Here is a 23,056-nt window from a genome sequence, read left to right on the forward strand (position 1 = left end):
TGATATAAGGATGGCTACCCCTGCTTTCTTTTGAGGACCATTTGAATGGTAAATTGTCCTCCAACCTTTTTTTTTTAGGCTGGAGGTGTCCTTATGTCTAAAATGAGTCTCTTGTAGTCAGCAAATAGATGGGTATTGCTTTTTTATCCAGTCTGAAACCCTGCGCCTTTTGATGGGATCATTAAGCCCATTCACGTTCAGAGTTACTATTGAAAGATATGAATTTAGTGTCATCATGATACCTATTCAGTCCCTGTTTTTGTGGATTGTTCCATTGGACTTCCTCTTTCTATTACAGAATCCCTCTTAGCATTTCTTGCAGAGCTGGCTTGGTGGTCACACATTCTTTCAGTTTCTGCCTATCTTGGAAGCTCTTTATCTCTCCTTCTTTTCTGAATGAGAGCCTTGCTGGGTAAAGTATTCTTGGCTGCATGTTCTTCTCATTTAGGATCCTGAATATATCCTGCCAGCCCTTTCTGGCCTGCCAAGTCTCTGTGGAGAGGTCTGCTGTTAATCTAATATTTCTCCCCATAAAAGTTAGAGATTTTTTGTCTTTTGCTGCTTTATGGATCTTCTCCTTATCTTTGGAATTTGCAAGTTTCACTATTAAATGTCGAGGTGTTGAGCGGTTTTTGTTGATTTTAGGGGGGAATATCTCTATCTCTTGGGTCTGAATGCCTGTTTCCCTTCCCAAATTGGGAAAGTTCTCAGCTATGATTTGTTCAGGTACATATTCTGGACCTCTGTCCCTTTCGGCACCCTCAGGAACCCCAATTAAATGTAGATTTCTCCTTCCGAGGCCGTCATTAATTCCCTTAATCTATCCTCATGATCTTTTAATTGTTTTTCTCGTTTTTCCTCAGTTTCTCTCCTTGCCATCAACTTGTCTTCTATGTCACTCACTCATTCTTCTACCTCGTTAACCCTCATCGTTAGGACCTCTAGTTTGGATTGCATCTCATTTAATTGATTTTTAATTCGACCTGATTAGATCTAAATTCTGCAGTCATGAAGTCTCTTGAATCCTTAATCTTTTCTCTAGAACCACCAGTAGCTTTATGATTGTGCTTCTGAAATGGCTTTCTAAGATTGAATTGTAATACAAATTTTGTAACTCTGTGGGAGAGAGGACTGTTTCTGCTTCTTTCCTTTGAGGTGAGTTTTTCTTTCTAGTCATTTTGCTCAGTGCAGAATGCCAAAAACAAGTTGTACTGGAAATAGGAGAAAAAGAGAGAAGAGAAAAAAGAAAAGAAAAAAATGAAGAAAAAGGGGGGGAAGCAAACAGAAAAAAAAGAGGGGGAGTATCCTCTGATTCTATATACGGTAAGTCCCTCGACTTCCCCTGGAATTTTCCAGGGCTGCTTGGTCAATAACTTTGTTTTCCCCTGTCCTTCTAGCTGGTCTTTTGGGGGAGGGGCCTGCTGTGCTGATTCTCAGGTGTGTGCACCTGGGGGAGCTGTTCAGCCCTCTGCCTGGTGCAGGGCTCAGTGGGAGTTGTTTATCCTGTGAGGCCCCAGGAGGAACAACAGTGGTGGCAGACAGCTCTCCAGTCCTAGAGTCAGCTCCCACAGTATCTACCACAGCTCCCAGTCTGCAGGGGCCTGGGTACTCTTGGGGCAGGGGCCACCGATCTGCACAGCTCAGGCCGCTCAGTGGCAGGAGCATCCTTGCTGTCCTGTGTCCTCCAGCACCCTGGTCTCGGGGACTGCGCCACTGGAATCAAGCTCCCCGGTGCGCAGCCCCCTCCCCGCGGAGCCACCACCCGAGCCGCCTTGGAGCTGCTCCTGGGGCCCCGCCGGGGCATGTGCTGCAGCCCTTTAAGGAGCTCAGCGGTGGTGTGTGGCGCTCCCTCCCCTGGGGCACACTTCCTCTATTAGTGCCCCTGGGAGCCTGAGGGCATCCCTGCTCCTCCTGGGATCCTGTTCCAACTCCCTGCGAGCGCCTTTCTGTCCAGGAAGATTGGTGAAGCTCCTGCTTTCCTGACGGGTCTTTCCTGTCCTGGGGGCACTCGCCAGTGGCCTTAGCCCGGCTCCTCGTGGGGCCCCTCCCTTTTCGATGCTTTTATTTATTTATATATTTTTTTCTGTCTTCCTACCTTGATAGAAGCAGGCACTCTTCTCACTGTAGCATTCCAGCTGTTCTCTCTTATTTTTTTTAATTTTATTTATTTATTCATTAGACACACACACAGAGAAGCAGAGACCCAGGCAGAAGGAGAAGCAGGCTCCATGCGGGGAGTCCGACATGGGCCTCGATCCAGGGTCTCCAGGATCAGGCCCTGGGCTGAAAGGCAGCACCAAACCGCTGAGCCACCTGGGCTGCCCTGTTCTCTCTTTAAATCTCAGACCAAATTTGTAGGTTTTCAGGATGATTTGAAAGTTATCTAGGGAGGAGGGGCAAGATGGCGGAAGAGTAGGGTCCCCAAATCACCTGTCCCCAACAAATTACCTAGATAACCTTCAAATCATCCTGAAAATCTATGAATTCGGCCTGAGATTTAAAGAGAGAACAGCTAGAATGCTACAGTGAGAAGAGTTCACGCTTCTATCAAGGTAGGAAGACGGGGAAACCGAAATAAAGAAACAAAAGGCCTCCAAGGAGGAGGGGCCCCGCGAGGAGCCAGGCTAAGGCCAGGACTAGTGTCCCCAGGACAGGAGAGCCCCGTCCCGGAGGAGCAGGAGCTGCACCAACCTTCCCAGGCGGAAAGGCGCCCGCAGGGAGTTAGAGCAGGACCCAGGAGGGCGGGGATGCCCTCAGGCTCCCTGGGACACTAACAGACACCTGCACGTCCAGGAGAGTGCGCCGAGCTCCCTAAGGGCTGCAGCGTGCACACATTGACCCCGGAGCAGCTCGGAGGGACTCCGGCGGCAGCTCCGTGGAGGGGGCTGAGCAGCTCCGGGAGCAGCTCGGCGGCAGCTCGGGCAGAGGAAGAAGCTCCGCGCAGAGGGGGCTGCTTGGCTCTGGGAGCAGATCGGAGGGGCTCGGGCGGCGGCTCCGCGGAGGGGGCTGCCCGGCTCCGTGAGCAGCTCCGAGGGGCTCAGGCGGCGGCTCCGCGGAGGGGGCTGCACGGCCGGGAGCCAAATCCAACAGCGCAGGCCCCAGAGCACAGGGTGCCGGGACTCAGCCCAGGATCCGGCCTCCCCCGGGACAGGCAGAGACTGGGAGGGCCCAGGACAGCAAGGACGCTCCTGCCCCGAGCTCAGCAGATCACCGGCTCCACCCCGGAGCCTCCAGGCCCTACAGATGGAGAGCCCCGGAGTTACTGCGGGGGCTGAATCCAGGTTTCCAGAGCTGCTGTAGCCATTGTGGCTGTTCCTCCTGGGGCCTCATGGGGTAAACAACCCCCACTCAGCCCTGCAACAGGCAGGGGGCAGAGCAGCTCCCCCAAGTGCTAACACCTAAAAATCAGCACATCAGGCCCCTCCCCCAGAAGACCAGCTAGACGGACCAGTTCCAGGGGAAGTCAAGGGACTTAAAGTATACAGAATCAGAAGATACTCCCCCGTGGTTTTTGTTTTTTTGTTTTTTTGGTTTTTTTTCTTTCTTTTTGATTTCTCATTGCTTCCCCCACCCCCATTTTTTTCACCTTTCTTTCTTTTTCTTTCTCTTTTTCTTCTCTTTTTCCCTTTTTTTTCTTCTTTCTCTTTTTTTTCTCTTTTCTTTCCTTCTCTCTCTCTCTTTTTCTCCTTTTCCCAATACAACTAGTTTTTGGCCACTCTTCACAAAGAAAAATGACTAGAAGGAAAACATCACCTCAAAAGAAAGAATCAGAAACAGTCCTCTGTCCTACAGAGTTACAAAATCTGGATTACAATTCAATGTCAAAAAGCCAATTCAGAAGCACTATTATACAGATACTGGTGGCTCTAGAAAAAAGCATAAAGGACTCAAGAGACTTCATGACTGCAGAATATAGATCCAATCAGGCAGAAATTAAAAATCAATTAAATGAGATGCAATCCAAGCTAGAAGTCCTAACGACGAGGCTTAACGAGGTGGAAGAAAGAGTGAGTGACACAGAAGACAAGTTGATGGCAAAGACGGAAACTGAGGAAAAAAGACACAAACAAATAAAAGACCATGAAGATAGATTAAGGGAAATAAACGACAGCCTGAGGAAGAAAACCCTATGTTTAATCGGGGTTCCCAAGGGCGCCGAAAGGGACAGAGGGCCAGAATATGTATTTGAACAAATCCTAGCTGAGAACTTTCCTAATCTGGGAAGGGAAACAGGCATTCAGATCCAGGAAATAGAGAGATCCGCCCCTAAAATCAATAAAAACCATTCAACACCTCAACGCTTGCAAACTCCAAAGATAAAGAGCTTCCAAACTCCAAAGATAAAGAGAAGATCCTTAAAGCAGCAAGAGACAAAAAGTCCCTGACTTTTATGGGGAGGAGTATTAGGGTAACAGCAGACGTCTCCACAGAGACCTGGCAGGCCAGAAAGGGTTGGCAGGATATATTCAGAGTCCTAAATGAGAAGAACATGCAACCAAGAATACTTTATCCAGCAAGGCTCTCATTCAAAATGGAAGGAGAGATAAAGAGCTTCCAAGACAGACAGGAACTGAAAGAATATGTGACCTCCAAACCAGCTCTTCAAGAAATTTTAAGGGAGACGCTTAAAATTCCCCTTTAAGAAGAAGTTCAGTGGAACAATCCACAAAAACAAGGACTGAATAGGTATCATGATGACACTAAACTCATATCTGTCAATAGTAACTCTGAATGTGAATGGGCTTAATGACCCCATCAAAAGGTGCAGGGTTTCAGACTGTATAAAAAAGCAGGACCCATCTATTTGTTGTCTACAAAAGACTCATTTTAGACAGAAGGACACCTATAGTCTGAAAACAAAAGGTTGGAGAACCATTTACCATTCAAATGTTCCGCAAAATAAAGCAGGTGTAGCCATCCTTATATCAGATAAACTAAACTTTACTCCGAAGACTGTAGTGAGAGATGAAGACGGACACTATATCATACTAAAAGGGTCTATCCAACAAGAGGACTTAACAATCCTCAATATATATGCCCCGATTGTGGGAGCTGCCATATAGATCAATCAATTAATAACCAAAGTGAAGACATACTTAGATAATAATACACTTATACTTGGTGACTTCAATCTAGATCTTTCTACCCTCGATAGGTCTTCCTAGCACAACATCTCCAAAGAAACGAGAGCTATAAATGATACACTGGACCAGATGGATTTCATAGATATCTACAGAACTTTACATCAAAACTCAGCTGAATACATATTCTTCTCAAGTGCACATGGAACTTTCTCCAGCAGAGACCACATACTACGTCACAAATTGGGTATTAACTGATACCAAAAGATCAGGATAGTCCCCTGCATATTCTCAAACCATCATGCCTTGAAATTAGAACTAAATCAAAACAAGAAGTTTGGAAGGACCTCAATCACGTAGTGGTTAAGGACCATCCTGCTAAAAGACGAAAGGGTGAACCAGGAAATTAAGGAAGAATTAAAAAGATTCATGGAAACTAATGAGAATGAAGATACAACCATTCAAAATCTTTGGGTTGCAGCAAAAGCAGTCCTGAGGGGGAAATACATCGCAATACAAGCATCCATTCAAAAACTGGAAAGAACTCAAATACAGAGCTAACCTTACACCTAAAGGAGCTAGAGAAAAAACAGCAAATGGACCCCACGCCCAGCAGAATAAGAGAGTTAATTAAAATTCGAGCAGAACTCCATGAAATCGAGACCAAAAGAACTGTGGAACAGATCAACAGAAACAGGAGTTGGTTCTTTGAAAGAATTAATAAGATACATAAACCATAAGCCAACCTTATTAAAAAGAAGAGAGAGAAGACTCAAATTAATAAAATCAGTAATGAGAAAGGGGAGATCACTACCAACAACAAGGAAATACATTGTTTTAAAAACATATTATGAACAGCTCTATGCCAATAAATTAGGCAATCTAGAAGAAATGGACGCATTCCTGGAAAGCCACAAACTACCAAAACTGGAGCAGGAAGAAATAGAAAACCTGAACAGGCCAATAACCAGGGAGGAAATTGAAGCAATCATCAAAAACCTCCCATGACACAAGAGTCCTGAGCCAGATGGCTTCCCAGGGGAATTCTATCAAAGGTTTAAAGAAGAAATTATACCTATTCTACTAAAGCTGTTTGGAAAAAAAAAATAATAAAAAATAAAAAAAAATAAAAAAAAAATAAAGCTGTTTGGAAAGATAGAGATGGAGATGGAGTACTTCCAAATTCGTTCTGTGAGGCCAGCATCACCTTAATTCCAATTCCAGACAAAGACCCCACCAAAAAGGAGAATTACAGACCAATATCCCTGATGAACATGGATGCAAAAATTCTCAACAAGATACTAACCAATAGGATCCAACAATACATTAAGAAAATTATTCACCATGACCAAGTAGGATATATTCCCGGGACACAAGGCTGGTTCAACACTCATAAAACCATCAATGTGATTCATCATATCAGCAAGAGAAAAACCAAGAACCATATGATACTCTCATTAGATGCAGAGAAAGCATTTGACAAAATACAGCATCCATTCCTGATCAAAACACTTCAGAGTGTTGGGATAGAGGGAACTTTCCTCGACATATTAAAAGCCATCTATGAAAAGCCCACAGCAAATATCATTCTCAATGGGGAAGCACTGGGAGCCTTTCCTTTAATATCAGGAACACTACAGGGATGTCCACTCTCACCACTGCTATTCAACATAGTATTGGAAGTCCTAGCCTCAGCAATCAGACAAGAAAAAGACATTAAAGGCATTCAAATTGGCAAAGAAGAAGTCAAACCCTCCCTCTTCACCGATGACATGATACTATACATAGAAAACCCAAAAGCATCCACCCCAAGATTGCTAGAACTCATACAGCAATTTGGTAGCGTGGCAGGATACAAAATCAGTGCCCAGAAATCAATGGCATTTCTATACACTAACAATGAGACTGAAGAAAGAGAAATTAAGGAGTCAATCCCATTTACAATTGCACCCAAAAGCATAAGATACCTAGGAATAAACCTAACCAAAGAGGTAAAGGATCTATACCCTAAAAACTACAGGACACTTCTGAAAGAAACTGAGGAAGACACAAAGAGATGGAAAAATATTCCATGCTCATGGATTGGCAGAATTAATATTGTGAAAATGTCAATGTTTCCCAGGGCAATTTACACGTTTAATGCAATCCAAAATACCATGGACTTTCTTCAGAGAGTTAGAACAAATTATTTTAAGATTTGTGTGGAATCAGAAAAGACCCCGAATAGCCAGGGGAATTTTAAAAAAGAAAACCGTATCTGGGGGCATCCTACAGAATGGGAGAAGATATTTGCAAATGACATATCAGATAAAGGGCTAGTTTCCAAGATCTATAAAGAACTTATTAAACTCAACAGCAAAGAAACAAACAATCCAATCATGAAATGGGCAAAAGACATGAAGAGAAATCTCACAGAGGAAGACATGGACATGGCCAACATGCACATGAGAAAATGCTCTGCATCACTTGCCATCAGGGAAGTACAAATCAAAACCACAATGAGATACCACCTCACACCAGTGAGAATGGGGAAAATTAATAAGGCAGGAAACAACAAATGTTGGAGAGGATGCGGAGAAAAGGGAACCCTCTTACACTGTTGGTGGGAATGTGAACTGGTGCAGCCACTCTGGAAAACTGTGTGGAGGTTCCTCAAAGAGTTAAAAATAGACCTGCCCTACGACCCATCAATTGCACTGTTGGGGATTTACCCCAAAGATTCAGATGCAATGAAATGCCAGGACACCTACACCCCAATGTTTCTAGCAGCAATGTCCAGAATAGCCAAACTGTGAAAGGAGCCTCGGTGTCCATTGAAAGATGAATGGATAAAGAGGATGTGGTTTATGTGTACAATGGAATATTACTCAGCCATTAGAAACGACAAATACCCACCATTTGCTTCAACGTGGATGGAACTGGAGGGTATTATGCTGAGTGAAGTAAGTCAATCAGAGAAGGACAAACAGTGTATGTTCTCATTCATTTGGGGAATATAAACAATAGTGAAAGGGAATATAAGGGAAGGGAGAAATAATGTGTGGGAAATATCAGGACTGAAGACAGAACATAAAGACTCCTAAGTCTGGGAAATGAACTAGGGGTGGTGGAAGGGGAGGAAGGTGGGCGGGGGGGGGGGGTGAATGGGTGACAGGCACTGATGGGACACTTGACGGGATGAGCACTGGGTGTTATTCTGTATGTTGGTAATTTGAACACCAATAAAAATTAATTTATTAAGTAAGTAAGTAAATAAAAATCTTAAAAAACCCAAAATAGGGCCGCCCCGGTGGCCCAGCGGTTTGGAGCTGCCTTTGACCCTGGAGACCTGGGATTGGGTCCTGCATTGGGCTCCCTGCATGGAGCCTGCTTTTCCCTTTGCTTGTTTCTCTGCCTCTCTCTATCATGAATAAATAAGTAAATCTTAAAAAAAAAGTTATCTAGGCAAGTTGGTGGGGACAGGTGACTTGGGGTCCCTACTCGTTCGCCTTCTTGCCCCCTCCCCAATCTTGCCATTTCCAATGACATTGATGAAGCTAGGGAATATTATGCTACATGAAATAAGTCAGTCAGAGAAAGACAAATACCATGTGATTTCACTCATGCATGCAACTTAAGAAACAAAACAAACAGGAGGAGGAGGAGGAGGAGGAGGAGGAGGAGGAGGAGAGAGAAACAAAAAAAATAGACTTTAAATTATGGAGAACAAACTGATGGTCACCAGAGGGGAGTTATGTGGAGGTATATGTTAAATAGATGATGAGGATTAAAGAGTACACTTCTTGTGATGAGCACAGGTATGGAAATGTTGAGTCATTGTATTGTACATCTGAAACTAATATAACACTGTATGTTAACTAACTGGAATTAAAAATTTTTTAAATATTGCATAGTTCTAGCAAGTGACAGAAGGAAAATTTGTACCCAGATCTTCCAACTCTAATTTCAAATGCAAAAGGCTTCTTACTATATTTAATCTTTTGTGGCTTGGTACCTTGAAAGCTCACCAGTGCCCTGGGTTCCTGGAACAGCCAGAAGAGTGCCTATGACATAACATTATTGAAATATTATTCAATACAACATATATTGCATATTAACCATTTCTTATGCTGAAAGCCTCTGAAATATTTTAATATTTAAAAGCTATTTCTTATGAAGTTTACTGGTCACAGAAGTATAGCTGCTACTGAGCTGGATCAGAGCAATTGTAGAAAAGAAATACATAACTTCCTGAAGAAGGAAGTAAAAGCAAATAGTGTGTTAGTTGAAATAAGAAGAACTAAGACAGGAGAATCTAATCTCCTCAAAGACCATTCCACTCTCTCTTTTTCTCCCTCTCCAATCTTCCTCCCAAAGCATTTTGAATTATCTCTTGAAAATATTTGGAACTAATGAGTCTTAAGTTGATATCATGGCTTCAGTTCTGCAGCTACCCCTTGGAATTGTCCTGATTATTGATTCCTTTCTAATTTTAGTCTAATGATTGAGTAGGAGGAAAGGAAATAAGATACATTCTTTACCGCTCATTTTTCAAAGCAATTGAATTGGAGAGAATGACGAATGATCAAACTCAGTATTATTAACTTAATGAGATGCTCAAGTTATGTTTATTGCTATTAAAGTTATGATGGGCACTATGTTTTCGATTTACTGTAAGTAGGATAAAACAGCCACATTTCCTCATAGCTAATGATGAAGAGACTCTGGAGGTGGAGCACGTGGGGCAGAGAGAAAAAGAGAGAAGGGAGAGGAAGGAAAGGGTGGGGGGAAATGGGAGAAGAGAGCAAAAGAAACAGATAAGAAGCTTCACCAATGAGTCATGGAAGTGGCCATAGTTTCTGGAGAAACTACTTTTATAACAGCTCCCCAGCTATCACTAGTGGCCAGAGAACACACAGTTACTGCACAGTTACTCTTACAGAGACTTTCTCCAGTAATGTACAAGGCAGTTTCCTCATATGAATTTCAACTGATCTTTCTTTAGACCCTCTTATAGAAAGAAAAAAATAGTAAGTACGTAACCCACAATTTCTTTGTCCTTCTAGGAGACTGAACTTTAGAAGTGTTTTTTATTAAATGGAAGATTAAATCCAGTATAAATTATGGTTACATTTTCCACTACTTTTAGTTCATCTGGAAAATGGACTGTATGTAGAGCAGGATGTTTTACATGTGCTGTGTTAATCTTTCCTGATGAAGTGAGTAGTGGTAAAAGGTAGCAGGAAAATGAACCCCAGTTCAAAACCTAAGAATAATGGGTCTTGAAATAAAATTATGTGTCTATTATGTTTGAAATCCTAAAGGATAAATGGATAATAAAAGTCAACAGATTGTTACTTTCCTATAAACATTTTGTCTAAAACTTCAACATTTGATGTGGGAGCAAGGGACAAGACTTGAGGCTGCTTAATCATGCATAGCTTTGAAATGAAATACAAAATTTTGAATACCTCAGTTGTACTTACCTCTGGTCATGAACATTTTTGCTGTGACATGCATCATTTTGGGAATGCATTTAAGAATTGCATTGCTTTAGGAATTTTATTTTGGAGGACAGGCTGACAAGCATGTTCTTATTGCTTGAGGAAAATCCCATTTTTACAAACCACAGAAAATATGCTACTCCTTTTTCTTATTTCTTTGCTAAGTATTACAACGTGTAAACCATTCAAGAGGACATGAACAAGTGAGTGTAATTGGAGGTTGAAGAAGCAGGAAAGCAAGTCTTTATCTCTTTTTTGATATAATTTCTGTCTGTAATTAATTTAATATAAATGAAAATGGGAAGATTTGGATTTTTAATTTCCTCAGATTTCTTTCAGGTGAATCTTTTTCATTTTGAGAATCAGTAAAAATTCCTAACCATTTTCCTTTCTAATCATTGAAAGAGCTCACATCTTATGTTTCTCCCTAGGATTTATGTGACTTCTTTAGCTGATGTACTTGACATAGGGAATTGAAAAGTGAGATATATAAGTCATAACAATTCAAATCTGGGTTATGTAGGTAACCATGTGCCCCAGTTGATTTAAAGCATCCAGTTGATTTAAAGCATGTATGTGAAAGCACTTAGGCAACTTTACTGGACAACGTAAATGTAAGTAACTATATTTTATTATTTTATTATATTTTATTATTTATATTTCATGCCTATTATTTTCTACTTTTTAAAATATTTTGTTCATTTATTAATTAATTTACTTACTTATTTTAGAGAGAGAAAGAACATGAGCAGGAGGTTGGGTAGAGGGAGAAGGAAAGAATCTCCAGCAGAATCTCACTGAATATGGAGCCCCACAGAGGGCTCATTCTTATGACCCTGAGATTATGGTCTGAGCTGAAATGGAGTCAGATGCTTAAACAACTGAGCACCCAGGCAACCCTTATTTTCCACTCTTAATTTTTTAAAAGATTTTTATTTATTTATTCATGAAAGACCCAGAGACAGAGAGAGAGGCAGAGACACAGGCAGAGGGAGAAGCAGGTTCCATGGAAGGAGCCCAATGTGGGACTCGATCCTGGGACTCCAGGATCATGCCCTAGGCCAAAGGCAGGCATTAAACCACTGAGCCACCCAGGGATCCCCTATTTTCCATTCTTAAAGTAAAATGTGATGGCTTTATACAGTATATATTTGGATCTGTTCTCTTTAAAGCTAATTCTAAAAACAATTGTACAGTTCTAAGTGTAGAATCCAAGAAAACAACTTGATATTCTTATGGTCAGTGAAATATGTTCTTTCTCATTTTTCTAGGCCCCAACAAAAATCATACATAGTAGTTAACTTTTGATATGTGTATTTTCTTTGAGAATCTCTATTATGAAAAAAAAATGCTAGAAGGGAAAGGGAAGGGTAGTTGTCTAACTAGGTGTCCCTGTATCTCTCTCATAACACATCTCCCAGGACACAGATTGAGATTTAACACCTTCACAAATAATAAGGTGGCTCAGCCACATGTAGATCATTGAGAATTTAATATTTTCTTCTTGACTTGGCTACTTCTGGGCAGCTCTGTCCTACATGGGTTTTGAGCTTTTTAAAACATTTCCAGTGGTTTTGGCTCAGTAGATATGGGCAGATGTTTCTGTCTTCAAACATGGTGTTGGTTTGGCAGATTTTGGAAAAGATGAAGTGGAGTTTGTAGTAGAACCTAAAGATTTATCTTGAAAAAGTGCTTTAAGTGCAATACAAGTGAACTGTATTTAATAATACAAAGGTGAGAAAGAGGAAGTGAATGAAGAAAGTACAACGAGCAGACTGAATGAGAAGGGAAGACTTTACTTTCTTGGTAGTAATTCATTAAGGTTAATGTCAGCAGTTTTTGCCTGCATATGTTGGTCTGCTTTTTAGGTTTTTATTTATTATTTATTTATTTTGTTATAAATTTTTGTTATAAATTGTTCCATTTTATTGTTAGTTACTGTTGTCAATCTCTTACTTTACCTATTTTACAAATTAAACTTTATCATAGGAATGTATATAAAGGAAAAAACATAGTGTATGTGTAGGTTTTGGCACTACCCATGGTTTCAGGCATCTATTGGGAATCTTGTAACATAACTGCTATGTATAAAGGGGGACCAATGCATGGTTAGTTGGACAAAAATTTTTCTCTATGAACTGATTGTTGCTTCTGGTGAGCACTACTCTCAGTGTTTTCTTCTCTCTCATCCCTCTCCTTTATCTTGTTAAATGGGGACCTCTGTATCCACCCTTTGGATAATTCTCTGGGAAAAATTTCCACTTTCCACATTTACAAAAAAAAAAAATTCAGATGATGGTTCACAAAATTCACTTCCCAATTTTCTCAACTTACAGAAGAATAACATTTGTTCGTTTCAGGTTTGGGAGCAAGGAATTGTTTTTTGGCAATCCTTTACCTAATGTGAATTCTAATTTCCCTTTTTTTAAATTTAAATTTTAGGCAGTTAACATACAGTGCATTATTGGCTTCTGGAGTAGAATTCAGTGATTCATCACTTACATGCAACAACCTGTGTTCATCAAAACAAATGCTCTCTTTAATATCCATCACCTATCTAGCCCACCCCCCACCTATCTCCCACCATCAAGTCTCAGTTTTTTCCTTATCTTTAAGTCTCTTATGATTTGTTTCCATCTCTCTTTCCCCCCTCCCATGTGTTCATGTTTTATATCTTAAATTCCATATATGAGTGAAGTCGTATAGTATTTGTCTTTCTCTGACTGACTTATTTTGCTTAGCATAATACACTCTATCACCACCCAGGTCATTGCAAATGACAAGGTATCATTCTTTTTGATGGCTGAATAATATTCCTTTTGTGTATATATACCAAATCTTCTTGATCCATTCATCAGTCAATAGACATTTGGGCTCTCTCCATAGTTTGGCTTTTGTTGATAATGCTGCTACAAACATTGTGGTGCATGTATGCTTTTGAATCTGCATTTTTGTTTCTTTTGTCCAAATACATAGTAGTACAACTTCTAGGACATAGGGTAGTTTTATTTTTATCTGTTTGGGGAACCTCAGTACTGTTTTCCAGAGTGGCTGCACCAGTTGCATTCCCAAGAAGAGTGCAAGAGGGTTCTCCTTTCTCCTCATCTTCACCAATATTTTTTGTTTCTTGTGTTGTTAATTTTAGCCATTCTTACAGGTGTGAGGTGGTATCTCATTGTAGTTTTGATTTGTATTTCCCGGATGATGAGTGATATTGAGCATTTTTTCATATGTCTGCTGACCATTTATATGTCTTCTGTGGAAAAGTGTCTATTCTTGTCTACTGCCCATTTCTTAACTGGATTATTTTGTTTTGGGGTGTTAAGTTTGATAAATTTTTATAGATTCTAGATACTAGCCCTTTATTAGATATGTAATTTTCAAATATCTTCCCCATTCTATAGGCTATCTTTTACTTTTTTTGATTGTCTTCTTCATTGTGCTTTTTATCTTGATGAGGTCCCAATAGTTAATTTTTTGCTTTTGTTTCCTTGCCTTTGGTGGTGTGTCTAGTAAGAAGTTGCTATGGCAAAAAAAAAAAAAAAGAAGAAGTTGCTATGGCTGAGGTCAAAGAGGTTGATTTTTGCCTGTGTTCTCCTCTAGGATTTTTATGGTTTCAAGTCTCACATTTAGATCTTTCAACCACTTTGAATTTATTTTTGTGTATGATGTAAGAAAGTGGTCCAGGTTCATTCTTCTATGTGTTGCTGTCCAGTTTCCCAAAAACATTTATTGAAGAGACCATCTTTTTCCTTTGGGTATTTTTTCCTGCTTTGTTGATGATTAATTGACCATATAATTGTGGGTCCATTTTTGAGCTTTTTATTCTTTTCCATTGATCTATGTATCTGTTTTTGTGCCAGTATCATGCTGTATTGACGACTAAAGCTTTATAATATAGCTTGAAGTCTGGAATTCTTTGTTCTAGCTCTGTGAAAAATGATGGTGGAACTTTGAAAGGGCTTGGATTAAATGTGTAAATTGCTTTGGGTAGTATAGATATTTCAGCAATGTTTGTTCTTCCAGTCCATGAGTATGGAATGGTTTTCCATTTCTTTGTATCCTATTCAACTTATTTTATAGAGTACAGATCTCTTGCCTCTGATTCCTAGGCATCTTATGGTTTTTGGTACAGTTGTAAATGGGATCAATTCCTTGATTTCTTTTTCTGCTGCTTTATTATTGGTGTATAGAAACACAACAGATTTCTGTATGTTGATTTTATGTCCTGTGACTTTGCTGAATTTGCATTAGTTCTAACAATTTTTTGGTAGATTTTTTTCAGGTTTTCTACATAGAGTATCATGTCATCTGCAAATAGTGACAGTTTGACTTCTTTCTTGCCAATTTGGATGACTTTTTTTTCTTTTTGTTGTCTGACTGCTCAGGCTAAGACTTTCAGTGAAAGTGGACATCCCTGTCCATAGAACATCATCTTTGAAACTTTTCTCCTTTATCTTCCTTTTTGGGCAAAAGTAACTATTTTCCTTTTTCCATCCTCAATACTTTCATTTATCACTTCTTACCAGTAATATTAGGCATGAGGTGTTGACTAAGGCACAGTGTCATATAATCATATATTTATAATTTAGAAAACTCTTCCCTGCTCAGCAAATTGTTACTCTTTCTTTTAAGGTTCAATTGATACCTGCTTACAGTTTTTTTAAAATATTTAATCACTTGTTACAGTTTGTAATTATAAATTATGTAATTTTTTTATTATCTGTCTCCATTCCCTGCCATCACCACTATAAGAACATTGAGATCAGGATCCATCTCTGTTTTTATATCCCCAGCTCCTAAAGTTTTTCCTGGCACATAGTCAGAACTAAGTAAATTTCATTAATTTATTAGTCAGAAAATTACCCCAAATATTATATTCTTCTTGAATTCTTTCCTAACCTCTATAACCACTACCTGTGTCTCTCACTCTACTGACAGAATTTAACATTCCCTCTTTTGTATATGAATGGAAATTTTCAAGCAACTTGAAGGACAACCAAACATCCAGGTTTGCCTGGGACATATCTAATTTATGCCTAATGATCTGAGATAATTATTAATAATATTCTTATTCTCAAAAGTCCCAGCTCAGAAAATAATAAATGACCACCCTCTACAGAATTGTTTTAGCACTTTCTAGAGCCAATTAGTTTGCAAGTTCTTTGAAGACAGGATCAATCCTGGTTTCTCTTTCTAGACCCAGGGCTTATTTCAGTGTCTGGCACTCAGTGACTATTCTTTCCAATGAAAAACATTCCTTCCCTCTTTGCCTCAAGAAGCTTCTATTGTTTAACAAAGAAACACAAAAAACACATGACACCTACACACATACGCAGGTTTTAGGACACACTTCAAACATTTTTCTTAAAATCTTCTTAAATCTTTGAAAAGTAAATCCAAGTTTATGTTTGCTAAGTCATTTATTTCTCTTCTGCTTTAGATTATTGAGTAGGAAACTTTCATAATAAAAACTAGGTATTACAATAAGGATTTCCTATGTCATGGGATTTTTCCTGACCTTAAATTTACTATTATATACAAACATGTACTGTATGTATCATGTAATGTATTTTATACATGAACATGGTAAAGGTGCTCACATCAATGCTAATTTGGACACAGCAAAATATAAGAGAATAGAGAAAAGTATTCTATTATCCATTAACTAGGAATCTGCAGGTACCTCTCGTTTGCCAAGAAAATACACAGTTAGTCTTATAAACAGCTCTTTTTAAGTGACCCTTGAGCTTCAAATAAATGCAAGGGGAAAATCCCAATGTCCTATGTGCACTAGAAATTATTTTGAAGAGAATAAAATGTAAGTCAGATAGTAAATGTGGAACTTAGAAATAGACTTCAAAATTCAAATAAGAGATTATAGAGAAGTGAAAGTGAAATTGATGCCTACACATTTCATTAAGGGAAAAATTTTGAAGTCACAAGTGGTAGCATAATCATTATGGAAGTCATACTCTACCTAAATATCAGTTCTGAGATATCAATTATGTGTGCATATAATGTTTCCAAATGTGATATTCCTAATGTACACATGCAGTTAACCATATTATTTTTAGATAGAGCTATTAGTGGACTCTCTTCTTGTTTGTATAAATACTACTAAAGGGTAACTGGAAAACCCCAATACATTGGTTACATAATCTGGTTTTAGATTAGTGAACACTGCTGCTGTCTGAAAAGTTTGTCAGTGATCACAGGTCTACAGACTTTGCCTCACTGTCAGACTTCTTTAAAAATCAACAGTCCTTTGATGGTATCTGTTGTGCCCTTTACATATATTGAGAACTTACCATATGTTCTGTTCACTTTTTAAAGCACTTTCCTTATTCATCTTACATAATCCTTGTCCTGTGAGGTAAATATTAAGATTCTCTTTTTGTATATCAGGAAACCAAGGCTCAGGCTAAGAAAAAAACACTTTAGCCAAGTTAGAACTGAAACCTGTGGGAACCGATGTGGTAGATGAGAGGAGTTCAAAAATAAAATTGTCCATGATTCTCTATTGTAATTAACATTATTTTAAAAATGTTTTGGTTTATTGTGCAAGTTGACTTAACTTTCTCCTCTTTACGATACAATAAATGCAATTGCAATAAATAAAAGAGGCTGCAGATACAATTCATAAGTGTACATAGACCCTTTTTAAAAAATTCTGGAGCACATCTACTTGTAACCTTATACCTTCTTCAATTATTTTACAGCAATTTTATGGTTTTCTAATTTGCCTTGTAGATAGAGTCCCTGATATTTTGCAATGAGTAGTGCTGGAGATGTTGTGCTCTTCAGGAGTGGAACTCAGCTTTAGCAAGAAGGATCTGGTGTGAGATTTGGGGACATTTACCCAGCAGAAAGGATAAAAGAGAGTCCTTTCAAAGTTATATATATTCTTTCCTCTCGTTGAGATGCCATTTTTTTTTGTTTTTCTCAAAGTTATGATTGGCAGTTAAACATAGTGTGATTTATTCTGTGAAGAGAAGGAGAATAACAGCATTATTGCCACAATTGAAATTTTTATGCCTAAAATTATTAAAGAACTGGAGTCTCTCTTTTTTTTATTGGAAGATGAGTCCAATCATTTGAAGCACAAAAATAAAATGTCATACAGTCTGTAGTTTCTTACAAAGAAACCTTTGCATTCTGAAATGCTTTTCCAGAATTTTACTAAAAATGATTGTGGTGTATTTGTTTATTTGTAGGTACTGGTAACATCTGAACATACCAAATCAAACAGGCAAACTCTTGCACCATCACTACCACCACATTTTACCACAAAGGAATGTAACCGTATGTGGATACCACGCGGGCTAAAAAGAAAGAGTGAATTACACCTCAGACTGCCCACTGAACGGGATGACGGCCACAGCTGCAGTGGAGACGCCAAAAATGGAGAAGAGTGCCTCCAAGGAAGAGAAACAACAGTCTAAACAGGACAGCATGGAGCAGAGCAATGCTGATTCTGAAGAGTGGATGAACTCTGAAAGTGACCCTGAACAGATGAGCCTTAAGAGCAGCAACAATGATAATTGCTACCAACCTGGAGATGCTCAGTTGAAAAAAAAGGAGATTCCCTCTAAGCCACACCGTCAGCTCTATAGATCACCCTGCTTAGATCATCCAAGCTTCTCCCAGAGCAGCATTCTACAAGATGGGAAGCTTGACTTGGAAAAGGAATATCAAGCCAAGATGGAGTTTGCTCTAAAGCTAGGCTATGCAGAGGCACAGATTCAATCAGTATTGAACAAGCTGGGCCCAGAATCACTTATTAATGATGTGTTGGCAGAGCTTGTCAGACTTGGGAACAAAGGTGATTCGGAAGGGCAGGTCAGCTTGAGTCTGTTAGTACCTCGGGGTCCCAGCTCCAGAGAGATTGCAAGCCCTGAACTGTCTCTTGAAGATGAAATAGACAACAGTGAAAATTTGAGACCAGTTGTCATAGATGGAAGTAATGTGGCAATGAGGTAAGTGTGGTATATTTTTGCTCTTTTAAAAAAGAAAGAAATAAACTTCCTTAAACTCATAGAAATCATCTTCCTTCACAAAGTGCTATGAGAGGCCCTTGTTTGTTGTCTGTGGCTTGTGCTCTAGTAGGTGGAGAGAGACTAAAATGATCCTGCCTTGGCCCTTTCTCTCTCCCTTGAAATTGTTGGCAATTTATTTTCAGGTACTCTAAAAATCAGCTTAGACATCAGTGATGCTTCAGTAGACACAATAATTCAATCTTTGTTCTTCATGGGGTTCCTCTTCCCACATTTGCTTGCCTGGACCAATCATCCTGTGAATCCTGCTTTTGTAACATCATGTGAGGGCTCACTTGGGAGCTTGTGGTAACTCTCAATTGCCATTCTACCAAATTTGGATTCTTTTGCCTGGCTTTGTGATCTAACCTTTCTCTCCTCCCAGTAGGTTGTATTTTTCACACCTACTGCATTTGCATCAGTCTTTTTAATAGCCTCATATAAATTATGCTGGTTTCTACCCCCACTTCTTGTGCTTATGTCATTTCCCAACATAGGAGTGACTGCCTCCTTATCTTCATACCTGTAGGATGTACTGCCTCCATAAATACCATCATGACTTTTTAAATCCCATTGATTATCTCTTAGCTACAGTGCCTATGGTAGGTTGAACAATAGCCCCTAAAAGATGTCCACATTCTAATCCCTGGAATCTGTGAATATATCTTAAATGATAAAAGTGACTCTGCTGGTTTGATAGTTAAGGATTTAAGATAGGTGAGATTATCCTGGTTTATCAAGGTGGACTCACTGTAATCACACAAGGCCCTTATAAGAGAAAAGGAGGCAGCAGGATAAGAATGAGTAGTAGATGTGAAACAAGAGGTCAGATGATATAAGACTGAAACAAGAGGTCAGATGATATAAGACTGAAACAAGAGGTCAGATGATATAAGAAAGAAGCCATGAACCAAGGAATGTGGGCAACCTCCAGAAACGGAAAATGGCAAGGAAACAGATTCTTTCTTGAAGCCTACAGAAGCAACACAGCCTTGGGAGAAAATTGATTTTAGAATTCTGACCTCCTAAACCCAAAAATAAGATTATTTTAAGATACTAAATATATGGTGATTTTTCTATAGCAGCAATAATAAAGTAATACATAACCAAGAGTGCCTTCATACTTTATTTCATATTTTTTCATATAGTTTTTTATTTCATGTCAGAGATCTTCAGGAATCCCACTTCCATTTCTTTTTTGTTTTTTTTTTCAAAAGCAAAAATAAACTATAGTGACTTAATCAAAATAAAAACCTCCTTCTGTTTATAAGATGAGTTGTCATCCAGCTTTGCTTAAAATTCCCAATGTTAAAAAAAATTCCCAATGTTTGGGGCTTCTGGGTGGCTCAGTCGGTTAAGCATCTGACTCTTAGTTTTGACTCAGGTCATGATCTCATGGTTAAGCATCTGACTCTTAGTTTTGGCTCAGGTCATGATCTCAGGGTCGTGAGATCAAGCCCCACATCAGGTGAGGAGTCAGTTGAGATTCTCTACCCTTATGCCCCTCCCCCACTCTCTCTCTCTCTCAAATAAAGAAATAAATCTTTTTTTAAAATTCCCAATGATCAGGAATCTGTTTCCTACTGAGTCTATCATTGCTTGATGAACTCGTTGGAATATAAGACTGTACACAATCAGAACATAAGTAAGAAGCATTAGACTAACAAGTTTTTCATTTGATTATCCCATTGTCCTTGAAAGCAAGGGTCTTATTTTATGCCTCCCTTGTTTTCCTCACAGCACATAGTACACTATTGGATGCTCCTACAGAGGAAGTAGGGATAGCACAAGTCTTATGAATACTATTACTCTATGCAGGAGTTGCCTAGCAGGCTATCTGGAGGTACACTTTAGTATATAGTTATTTAATCCTCACAGCAACAATATTTTACAGTTGAGAAAACTAGAGTTCATCAAGGTTCAATGATTTTCTTGAGGTCATTTGATATAGTATAGTAAAATAGCAAAGTGGGAACTTGAATTTAAGTCTTTTGGTTTCAAGTGAATTAAATGAAACTAACATTTATAAATATCTGTTATGTTTTTTCTTTTTTCAAGTTTTTATTTAAATTCCAGTTAATTAACATACAGTGTTTCAGGTATAGAATTTAGTGATTCATCATTTACCTATGATACCCACTGCTCATCACAAGTGTCAGGCACTTTTGTATGCCTGATTTAATCCTCACTAAAAACCTTACAAAAAGGGAATAATTAGGCTCAGAGAGGTTGAATAACTGCCCAAGGTAAATGACAATTCTTGTATTAAAATCTGAATCTGACTCCAATGATTCTTTGACAATATAATGCAATAGTCTGTGACTATTATTAAGGATATTTGAGGAACGCCTGGGTGGTTCAGTCAGTGTCTGACTTTGGCTCAGGTTTTGATCTCAGGGTCCTGGGATTGAGTCCCACCTTGGGTTCCCCTCTCAGTGGGGAGTCAGCTTGTCCTTCTGCCCTTCCCCCAGCTCTAATGCTCTTTCTCGCTCTATCTCTCAAATAAATAAATTCAATCTTAAAAGAATATTTAGCATTCTTCCTGGTAGCAGAGAATACATTTACAGATTTCCTTTTCCAAACTTTTAAATCATGGCTGCATAGTCACAAGGTGGGTGAAAAAGGTTAGACATCTCCCCTGTTTCACTTAGGAAAACTAGAATCAGAGCAACAAGAAATTTAAATGATTTGTGCACAATAATAAAGTAATCAGAATGAGGCAGTGGCCCAGTGAAAAGCAGAAGGTGATCTCTATGTTCAAAGGGCCAATGGTAACTCTGCTCTTCTCCTAATAGGCAAAAACTAGAGTAATTTCTGAGGGTAAGAGTTATGGGATCTGCCAAACTAAACCATCCAAAACACCTTATATTGGACCAATTTCCCAAGGCCTATACTTCTTTTTTTTTTTTTTAAATTAATTTTTATTGGTGTTCAATTTACCAACATACAGAAAAACACCCAGTGCTCATCCCGTCAAGTGTCCACCTCAGTGCCCGTCACCCATTCCCCTCCAACACCCGCCCTCCTCCCCCCTTCCACCACCCCTAGTTCGTTTCCCCGAGTTAGGAGTCTTTATGTTCTGTCTCCCTTCCTGATATTTCCCAACATTTCTTCTCCCTTCCTTTATATTCCCTTTCACTATTATTTATATTCCCCAAATGAATGAGAACATACACTGCTTGTCCTTCTCCGATTGACTTATTTCACTCAGCATAATACCCTCCAGTTCCATCCACGTTGAAGCAAATGGTGGGTATTTGTCGTTTCTAATCGCTGAGTAATATTCCATTGTATACATAAACCACATTAATTTTTATTGGTGTTCAATTTACCAACATACAGAAAAACACCCAGTGCTCATCCCGTCAAGTGTCCTATACTTCTTTAAGTGTTTTTGTTTTGTTTTGTTTTGTTTTGTTTTGTTTCAAATGTAAGGATGATAAGAACCCAGGACTTGTTTGAGGACTTTGACTTCATGGTAATATAAGACCTTCCTTGTCTTTGGACTTCTGTTCGAGGATTGCTGGTTATAAAAGATACTGTAGTATGATTCCTTTGCTTTGTAAGGAATACTGAAGAGATTAATTACCAAGGTAATTGGTTTCAACATATCTAGTCTATGCCAGTAGCAAACTGTCATACTGATAGGAAGATGGACTTTTGTCTCCTGTAGGAGTTGCTTTGCAAAATTAAAGATTGCTCACCCAATTTAAATGAAGCAAAATAAAAGCAGGACTAAACCTTATTTTTAGGAGCATATTAAAGTAGTGCATAGTGGGCCACATGATTTTCTAAAATTTCCAGCTGTGTCCTTGTTAGTATCTCTTTCCTTTTCTGACTAGATTAGTTACTGATGAGTCCCATTTATCCTGCAATCACATTTCACATGGTCAAAGTTCAGTGCCATAGTCTGCTTATGACTTTGTTAGTGCTATTAATCTAAATACGGCTTCTTTTCCCCATTGGTTAGTTGTAGTTTTATCATTAGATTAGTACTTCCTAGGAGCGCCTGGTGGCTTACTGGGTTAAATGTCTGCCTTGGGCTCAGGTCATGATCCCAGGGTTCTGGGATCAAGCCCCACATGGAGCTCCCTGCTCAGTGGGAGCTGACTTCTTCCTTTGCCTCTCCCCCTGCTTATGCATGCCCTCTCTTGTTTTCTCTCTCTCTCTCTGTCAAATAAATAATAAAATCTTGTTAAAAAGGTTAAAACTTCTTAGACAAACTACATATCAATACCTACTGTTTCTCAGTGTGCTATGTGAGCCTGCATTGAAACCATGATGCTTTGTTCCTTGTCTACAACATTTGCTTAATATTTGCAGTAGTGGTATACCTGTGATTCACATACTGATATATGTTAAGATCCTAAAGGGTATGCTAATTGTGAAAACTGCCTCCTTGGGGGAAAAATCCATTTCAGAGGAGTTAAGGCTTTCAAATGTAAATGGAATCATA

General features: G+C 39.1%; 1 protein-coding gene across 9 annotated transcripts in view; it reads left to right on the plus strand.

Moving 5' to 3' along the window:
- ZC3H12B (zinc finger CCCH-type containing 12B) overlaps positions 1–23,056 on the plus strand; it is a 443,182-nt gene that overhangs the window by 342,675 nt on the left and 77,451 nt on the right. For 5 of the 9 annotated variants that reach the window (XM_072744679.1, XM_025987640.2, XM_072744680.1 and 2 more), the window contains one exon: positions 17,782–18,543. In XM_072744679.1, the coding sequence (XP_072600780.1) occupies positions 17,936–18,543 (608 nt within the window). In that variant the 5' untranslated portion in view covers positions 17,782–17,935. Of the gene's footprint in view, positions 1–11,087; positions 11,179–17,781; positions 18,544–23,056 lie in introns of all 9 variants that reach the window. The other 4 variants (XM_072744681.1, XM_072744683.1, XM_072744684.1 and 1 more) reach the window with 1 other exon arrangement.

This window comes from Vulpes vulpes, chromosome X (genome assembly GCF_048418805.1).
Source record: "Vulpes vulpes isolate BD-2025 chromosome X, VulVul3, whole genome shotgun sequence".
Classification (NCBI taxonomy): domain Eukaryota; kingdom Metazoa; phylum Chordata; class Mammalia; order Carnivora; family Canidae; genus Vulpes; species Vulpes vulpes.